The following is a 9,114-nucleotide window of genomic DNA, read 5'->3' as shown; positions in this document are numbered from 1 at the left end:
ACCACTGGTGTACTTTTGTGCTGTAAAAGGACCGGGCATTTAGGATTTTGACAGTTTTTTCCTTCCAGGGATTATGGAGCCATCGGAGGAGCAGGTGAATGAAGCTCTGCGGATCAGTCCTGAATCTGTGCGTCAGGAGAAAGCTCTGTGTGAGACGCCGGGCTCCAGTCGAGGAAGCCTTCGCTTCGGGAGACTCAGCCATCATTCCTTCTTCTCCAGACACAATCCTCATCCTCACAGAGTCAGACACATGCAGGGTGAGACGCTTCTTTTAATTATAATAACTTAACAGTGAGGGATTGACAGTAATCATGCATGACTTTGAAATGTTACATTAAAATATGAACATATATTTGCATTCAAGTGCATTTAAAATATAATCAGGTTTCACTTTATTTTTATTTTTATTTTGTCAGCATTTCCAGATATGTAAGAAAAAATGCATAAACTTAAGCATTATTAAAGCTTGTCTTCATACTGAAGCTCTAGTGTGTTTAATAGTTTATTTTATTAATTTGGTGTGTTTTTCTCTGTCAGTTAGATGTCAACTCAAGTAAACAATTAGCAAAATAAATTATAAAAATTCCAGAACAAATAAACGTTTTTGAAAAAAGATACAATTACTTAAGAAGCAAAATGACTTGATATTAAGTCTTGTGTTCTGATAAAATGATCAAAATGATGTTAGTTGATGCTTAAAATAAGAAAAATATGATCTGCTAGTGGGATCAGAAAATACATTTAATTTAACAGGAAAATAAGTAAAACATTTTTTTATTTTTTTGCATAAATTCACAAAATTTTGATGCATTTTTCAGAAAACAAGAGTTGTATCTTACATCATTTTGATTTTCAAGTAAATGCATGTTAATTTATGAATGTTTGGATATGTGTAATACAAAAACAGGACGTAAATCTTATTCTTCTTTTTTTTTCTAATTTTAATTAGTTCCGGAAACACAAAATGACTTCTGCATTTAATGCATGCATGATGTGCATATTATCTGCAATAGATGAATCAGTTTGTAACCATCCTCTAAATTAATTTTTAATGTTAAAATCTCTTCTCTGAATGACTTTAAGCGGGGTTTGATCGGGCCGTGCATGTAGACGATCCTCTGGAGATTTCTACTGCTCTTCTCTCTCCGTAGGGTTGAATGGGAAGCCGGTTTGTACGGTGAATGACGACTGGTACGGCTTCACTCCTCTCTGTCCTCATCCGCTCATTAAGAGTCAAGTGTCTGGGAGCCGTTGGTCAGTGTTTCTCACACCTGAGATGGGCTCGGATCGCTCTGGACCACACGCAGGTCTAGTATTATACAAACACGAATGCAGCTTTTGTGTCTAACAGAGAGAGTTCACACAAAAAATACACATTTCTGTCATCATTGATTTACCAAAGCCACATGACTTTAATTCTTCAGGGAACACAAAAAGAGATTCATATCTGAATATTCATAGTCTGTCGAGATCATGAGACTTAAATGTAGGTTTTTGTTTTCATTCAAAAGCTTCCGAATCTCATTTGTGATGAAACCAGTTTGAGTTTGAATGTTTCAAATTTTGAAACAAAAAATTTAAACCGCAACATTTGATACATCAAAGGCAGAGAGAGAGAAGAAATATGCATACACATCCATTTTTATTTCTAATTCTATTTATTTCTATATTTAATTTCTATTTTGCTTAATTTTATAAATGTGCATTTTTTCTTTAAAACTTAAAAAAGTTTGGCAAAATGTGCATATGTAGAAAAATGACATAAATAGAAATAAATTAAAATGGATGTTTGTGGAGGTAGTTGTAAAAAATGTTTCAATGTTTTCAAGGGAATCAGTTTATTCTTATTACAACTTATTCTCTGTTTGACCTTGAATATATAAAACTGGGATAAAACAAAATATGCATAAAAATGACATTGACAAAATTATTATTTTTATATAAGAAGTTCATTTATTTAAATGAAGAAAAGGCCAAAATATCTAAAACTGTTTGTCAATATTTAGAATTTATTTATTTATTCTATTCTGTTTTATTAACATTTTTCAAAACAATGTTACCAGTATAAATTTTAACTTAAAAAAAAAAAAATACATAAAAAATAACAATTTGGTTACTAAATGATTACTATTATTTAAAAAATGATCATTGCTTTAAATTTTACTAGCTTAATTAATGCTGTTGCTGTCAATAATAGGTGAAGCTGTCGAATGGTTCAGTAATGTTACGTTTTTACTTAATAAACATTTGTTGACCAGCGCAACGTTTGAGATTTGTGCGTTGAGTTTATGTGCATCTCATTATTACTTGTGGATTGAATATATTGGCCTCTAGTTTTAAAAGACAAATATTGCAAAGCTCATATCATGTATAAGGCACTGAAAATCAAGCATAGATGACAGACTGAATAACAGATTGTAGCTACTTACATTGAAAACGTATTAATTAGAAAAATGTAATTTCAATGCAGTATTTAAGTTGTCAAACAGTAATTTGAGTTGCTTTAGTTTCATCAGTAGTAGTAGTTTTTTTGATCTTCTCACATCTGTTTTCTTGTTCTTGCTCTTTCTCATCTCTCTTGTCTTTCCACAGAACTGATTTCTGAAAGCTGGCGCGAGGAACTGAAGGATTTGGCCACCAAAGTCAGTCTTTCAGCGGCCGCAGAGACCCAGCGGGACACGAGAGAGGTACCTGACCTTTCACTTCCTTTAGGTATCACCAGTGAAACTGATGCATGAATAATGTTCAGAACAGCATGAGCACGAAACGGAGAATGTAGGGTTTCTGAAAGGATGGAAGGATCCTGCTGTAACACCTACATCAAACATTTGTTTTTAAGCTTTAAAATCACATCTTGCATTTCAATGCAATTTTCCAGTGGGTTTGTAAAAATTTGATTTCATGAAAGGTCATGGGTTTGATTCCCAGTTAATTCATGAACTAATTAAAAAAGGATTTAATGCAATGCAAGACACTTTTGCCAAATGCATTAATGCATAAATGCACAAAGCTTGCTTATTTATATATTTATTAATATTTCAGTATGCACTACACTATGCAATGCTTCATTACACATGCATCAGGTTTAGCATTTCGATCTGAATGAGTGGACTTATTATATTAGATGGTGCTGAGTAAATCAAAATAAATTAATTGTAGAATCCTGAATGCATCCAGTTTTTGTGTTTGTCTGTGATTACACTCAAAGAAACCGACAGATGAGGAAGTTCCTCGCAGGAAGACACAGTATTCGGCGCAGTCCGGCCGGATCATCCCTGCTTCGTCCTGGGGAGGGAAGAAGCGCAGCAGCAGGACTTCACACAAACGAGCCCAGCGATGGCAGACGCAAACCCTGGAGGGAGTCGAGCTCAAGGTAACACACCTGTGCTGATCACTGACCTTCAGCCATGACACGCTTCTGAACATGTCACAGAAACTTTCACATTGCATCTGGTTCGAACACAATACTGGCCGAAATTTTATTTTCTCACATTATTTGTAAAGGCATCACCCGGTTTTTACGACAGATTGCATGTGGCGTATGGAAATAAATTGCATGTATTTATAGAAATAAAATATCAAACTGAAATACACAACTACTCAAAAGTTTGTAATAAGGCTTTTTAAAAGAAGGCTTTTTTTGAAAGAATTTATTCGACCAAAAATTCAGTAAAAATCTCTAATATTGTGAAATATTTTTACTTTTTAAAATAATGTGAAATGAAATTTATTCTTGTGATGCAAAGCTTCATTTTCAGCAGCAATAAATCACATTTTAAAATGCATTCAATTAGAAAAGTTAATTTCAAATATCTTTACTGTATTTTTGTAGCTTTGTGAGTGGAAGAGGCTAGTTTAAAAAAAAAAAACATTTATTATTATTTCAACCTTTGTTTCATGATATTTTTACTCTCAATGCATGGATTTTTATTTTCTGTGTGATGAATAAACTGTAAACTGTTATTTTAGACATTTTAGACACCGAAACTTTAGACATTTCTTCACAAAATTGATTTAAAAAGAGTATGTATTGCTCTTGCTGAATTAAACGTGCAATGTGATGTGGATAACCATGTAGCTATAGCTACAAATTAAAAAAATTACAATACAATCTGCAATCGGAGCAGTCCATTAATAATTCAATCAGAATACTGCACGTGTGTCAGGACAGATCCTGAAGCTCTCTTTGTTTGCTCATTTTCGATTTAAGATATGATGAATATGAAAATGGGATACAGACTGCATGCCGAAGAAATTTTATAAGCAAATCAAATATTTAAATACCATTGCATAATTTCAATATTTGGTTAGCTGGTTTCATTCAGTCATGTGGGAATGAGCTGCTGAGATCAGTGTTCGCTCTCTCTGGTTATTAAAGTTAATCTCATATTCATTCAGTTGAACCTGATGCACCAAAGTAACTAAATCTAAAACTCTCTCTCTCTCTCTTTCTCTCTCTCTATATATATACATAAAAACATGATTAATAAAAATGACAAAAACATAAATTATTAAAACTTCAGTGAATATGCATGTATGTATGTATGGGTGTGTGTGTATAATATCTCAATTGTACTAAATTAACTCTATATTTCAGGTGCTGGAGCTTTTGTGTCAGATCCTGCAGACTGATTCTCTCTCAATGGTTCAGCAGTGGCTTTTGTTGGCGAGTGATAAAGGTGAACAACTGCCCTTTGCTTTAATTGATTTATTAGCAGTTAAACAAATAACTGACTGATGCATGGTGAATTTTCTGTGTTGGAGAGCCTTAAGCTACTATCCTAAATGCTGACAAAGTAAACTTTTAGCAGGTTATGTAAAATACACAATCTATTTATCTCTTCCCAGACAATAGACTGAAAGTACTAATGATTCTAAGTACTTGTTTAAAATCTTTAAGAATCTGAAGAAAGTTAAATAATATCTTATCAAAAATGTTTGTAAAGTGAATCTTTGAAGTAGAAAATTATTTGTCGAGATCAAAATGTTTGCAAACATAAAATGTTTGTATTATTTTAACTATTAATTAATTGCAATTATGTAATCGATCAACTTCATGCAAGTACATTACTGTGTATGTAAGCCACCAAAGATAATTTCCGACCCTGGAAAAATTAATTTCAGAACTGACAATTTGTAAAATCATGCATCACATGTTTTAACATAAGTGATAAAAGTTTATTGTGTATGGAACCTTGTTTCTGCCACTGGATTAAAACAATTTAAATGGTAATAACGATTGTTTTCTCTCACAATTCTGACTTCTTTTCTCATAATTCTGAAACATGAACTTACAATTGTGGGACAAAAATCAGATGATATGTAAACTCAAAATTGTGAGATATAGTGTTGGAATTGAAAGACATAAACTTGTAATTCTAAGAAAAAAAAATTGTTATATAAAAAGTTTTAATTGTTAGGTGAAGTCAGAATTGCAAAATGTAAAGTTGAAATTGCGAGATGTAAAGTTGGAATTGCGAGATATAAAGTTGGAATTGCGAGATGTAAAGTTGGAATTGCGAGATGTAAAGTCGGAATTGCGAGATGTAAAGTTGGAATTGCGAGATGTAAAGTTGAAATTGCGAGATGTAAAGTTGGAATTGCGAGATATAAAGTTGGAATTGCGAGATGTAAAGTTGGAATTGTGTGATGTAGAGTCAGAATTGCGAGATGTAAAGTCGGAATTGCGAGATGTAAAGTTGGAATTGTGTGATGTAGAGTCAGAATTGCGAGATGTAAAGTCGGAATTGCGAGATGTAAAGTTGGAATTGTGTGATGTAGAGTCAGAATTGCGAGATGTAAAGTTGGAATTGCGAGATGCAAAATTGGAATTACGAGATATAATACGAGATGTAAAATTGGAATTATGAGATATAATACAAGATGTAAAGTCGAAATTGCGAGATGTAAAATCGGAATTACGAGATGTAAAGTTGGAATTGCAAGATGTAAAGTTGGAATTGTGAGATGTAAAGTTGGAATTACGAGATGTAAAGTCAGAATTGTGAGATATAGAGTCAGAATTGCGAGATGTAAAGTCGGAATTGCGAGATGTAAAGTTGGAATTGTGAGATGTAAAGTCAGAATTGCGAGATGTAAAATCGGAATTATGAGATGCAAAATTGGAATTATGAGATGTAATACGAGATGTAAAATTGGAATTATGAGATGTACAGTCAGAATTGCGAAATGTAAAGTAAGGATTGTGAAATGTAAAGTTGGAATTGTGAGATGTAAACTCGGAATAGCGAGATGTAAAGTCATAATTGCAAGGAAAAAAAATCACAAGTGTGACAATCAAAAGCTTCCAGAGTTCACATTTGCATTTAATTTGTCATGAGGAAAAATTTGTTCCTTTTCTCCCTTTGTCTCAATTTATTCAAGTTACTTATGAGATCTTCTCTTAAAATAACAGGGCAGCACAAATAGTCCTATTAGTTTCTATTATGGTAACATCAGTGAGTTTAACTCTTGGACACGGGCCATTGTGTCGTGCAGATGGATGTGCTATTGAAGGCTCATTAGATGTGTTTGTGCTCTCAGAGAAAGATCTGGTTCAGGGGTTACTCCGGCAGGCCATGGCCCACTCCAGCTCTCTGACCCAGCAGACGTCTGGATCTGAACTTCTGCCTTTGACGTCTGAAGATCTTCCTGATCACGTGTTCCTCAACTCCTCTGTCAGCCGGAGGAAGAGCAGGTGAGTGTTTGTGGTAGTTCATTTCTTCATAACTCTCAGAGAACTACCAAGAAACCAAATGAAGTTTCATAATTTCATAATTATTATTTTTTCAGTACAAATATGAAAACATTCTTAAATCAAGATACATTTACTTGAGAAATAAATATTAAGTATTGCTTACTTAAAAAAAATATCAAAATTAAAGAGTTTATGCATAACATTTAAAACATACATATATGTAGAAAGCAAGACAATATATTTGAAGGCATTTTGCTTTTCAGAAAAATATCTTTTAGCAGTTTTTTCTTTGTTTGTTTGTTTTGTGGTATAACAAGACAAACAATACTAAGCAAGAATAAGTTGTTTATAGTTTATAAAGTGCTAACTGACTAATCCAACTAGTTCCCTGAAAAAAATTGGCATAGAAACAATTTTCATTCAGATATCGTTAGTAATATTCACAAATATTTCACAAAAATGCAGCAAGTGACATTGTATTAAATATGACATTTTTAATTCGAAACACGGAAATAGTATTCTCTCGTAAAATGCAAAAAAAAAAAAAAAAAGTATTCAGAACTTAAAAAAATAAAATAATAGAAGAATCAGGGAGAATCAATAAATTATGAATAATTTACTGACAATGTGTGAATATGTAATGTAATACATTAAAAAGTATCTGTAATCTGATTATGAGCATTATGAAATCTAATATATTACATAACAACTCACAAGTTAAGACATCAGTCATTGTAAGCTTTTGAGGGTTTCGTAATGGTTGTTTATAGACAGTAAAAGGATAATAACTAATAGTAAACTAGTAGTGATATTTACTGATTACTGATATTACTGTAACTATACTCATTGCTTCAGTATTCTGAAGTGTTGCTCTATATTTTTATCATAATCTGATTGTGAAACTGTCATCATAATTGTTTTATTTTGACTTGTGCACAGTTCACATCCCTCAGAGCCGCTACAGGACAAACCAGGTGAGCTTCCTGTACTTGTGTCAGACGCATCGTGCACTGAAGTGAACTGGAGCGTTAGTAATATCCATCGCCTTCTGAGAGGAATGAGTTCATGATTTCACTGCTTTTGGTAGAGAGAGCAGTAATATTTCTCTGAGCTTTTATTAAAACATAATTTGGCTCCGTTTCAGACTTTAGAAAATCTTTTGTGGACTGTAGTGTGTTTTAGCATCAGTCTCTGATTCCATCCAGTTCAGAGAAGATCAAACATATTGTGAGACACCTATTGTTTTCATCTGTTGTGCGTCTCCTAGCAATGAGCTGCATGTTTTTTGTTTGTTGTGAACGTCTGATAGCGTTTGCTCCTCTGTAACCACCTACAAAGTGGACAAACGTGTGATGCCTTGCGTTTTGAAATCTATTGTGTCGTGAATTGCAGCCAAAGCAATAGTTTACCCAAAACGAAAATTTGCTGAAAATGTACTCCATGCAAGATCAGGATGAGTTTGTTTCTTCATCAGGTTTGGAGAAATGTAGCATTGCATCAGTGTCTCATCAACGGATGCTCTGTAGTGAATGGGTGCCGTCAGAATGAGAGTCTGATAAAAACATCACAATAATCCACAGCACTCCAGTCCATCAGTGAACAGACAAAAGATGAAACAAATCAAATCAAACTCAAATAATCCATAATAACACTTCCTTCAGTGAAAAAGTGTTCTGGTCTGAATCAGGAGAGAAATCTGCACAGATCAAGCAGCGTTTAAACAGATTATTAGAGTTAAAAACATCTTAATGCTGGATTTGTTTCATCTTTTGTCTTCTCCAGATATCTCCAGTTTTCTTGTATTTTAACTGGACTGAACCAGAACAATCCAATCGCAGCCAACTAGAGCTAAATTTCTATTAGCCATCTTGGATTGCTTCTTTTTTTTCCTCCTCATGCATTCAACAATTATCAGATTTCATGAATTAAAATATAATATTTTAGCTTTGTCTGTAACATGTCTGTAGAATTTAAGGTTAAGATCTGTATTCATAAACATTTTTGAGAATATATATAGATTTAAAGCATGCAATCGAGTGCCCACTACACAGGTGCTGTTTGTAGTTCCTATATTAACTGACTCCTGCTTGATGTATTTTCAGCTTCGACTCTAATGACTGAAGTCAAGCTCTCAGGATGTTCTCATAATGTTCTGTTATTGTTTATGAGCGTTTCTTTCTATTCCAGAGCGGATCGGAGAAGCAGAAGTTCTCACGCTGTCCCCAGAAAACACATAACGCTGCTGCTGTCATCGTTCATTGATTTAACTCGCTCTTCTAGCAGTTGTATTAATGTAATCGTCGTACTGTAATGCAATGTTAATTTTTAATTGCTAATAAAGCATAGATACAGGCATTTTTCTGAAGTGTATGTATTTTCTGTGGGAGGCATGTCTCATGTGAAATGAAATGAGTCGG

General features: G+C 33.4%; 1 protein-coding gene across 1 annotated transcript; it reads left to right on the top strand.

Annotated features, from left to right (window-relative positions):
• On the top strand, positions 1–9,045 carry LOC113055814 (protein TBATA-like). Its single transcript, XM_026222181.1, has 8 exons — positions 1–257; positions 1,152–1,307; positions 2,593–2,687; positions 3,209–3,373; positions 4,598–4,679; positions 6,544–6,697; positions 7,637–7,671; positions 8,885–9,045. Exons 1-8 carry the CDS (start codon positions 74–76, stop codon positions 8,932–8,934), a joined length of 921 nt encoding a protein of 306 aa, XP_026077966.1. The 5' UTR covers positions 1–73; the 3' UTR covers positions 8,935–9,045.
• Positions 9,046–9,114: the final 69 nt, after the last annotated feature.

The sequence above is a fragment of the Carassius auratus genome, chromosome 37, assembly GCF_003368295.1.
Source record: "Carassius auratus strain Wakin chromosome 37, ASM336829v1, whole genome shotgun sequence".
Taxonomy (NCBI): domain Eukaryota; kingdom Metazoa; phylum Chordata; class Actinopteri; order Cypriniformes; family Cyprinidae; genus Carassius; species Carassius auratus.
Note: the sequence above shows the minus strand (reverse complement) of the source record. Positions and strands in the feature narration are given on the sequence as shown.

What these genes read in the sequence shown, in the direction of transcription:
- LOC113055814 (XM_026222181.1), top strand. Translation starts at nt 74, where the DNA reads ATGGAGCCATCGGAGGAGCAGGTGAATGAAGCTCTGCGGATCAGTCCT. An exon ending in CCCAGCGGGACACGAGAGAG is followed by an intron (nt 2,688 to 3,208) that starts GTACCTGACCTT and finishes TTACACTCAAAG; the next exon opens with AAACCGACAGATGAGGAAGT. An exon ending in TGGAGGGAGTCGAGCTCAAG is followed by an intron (nt 3,374 to 4,597) that starts GTAACACACCTG and finishes TCTATATTTCAG; the next exon opens with GTGCTGGAGCTTTTGTGTCA.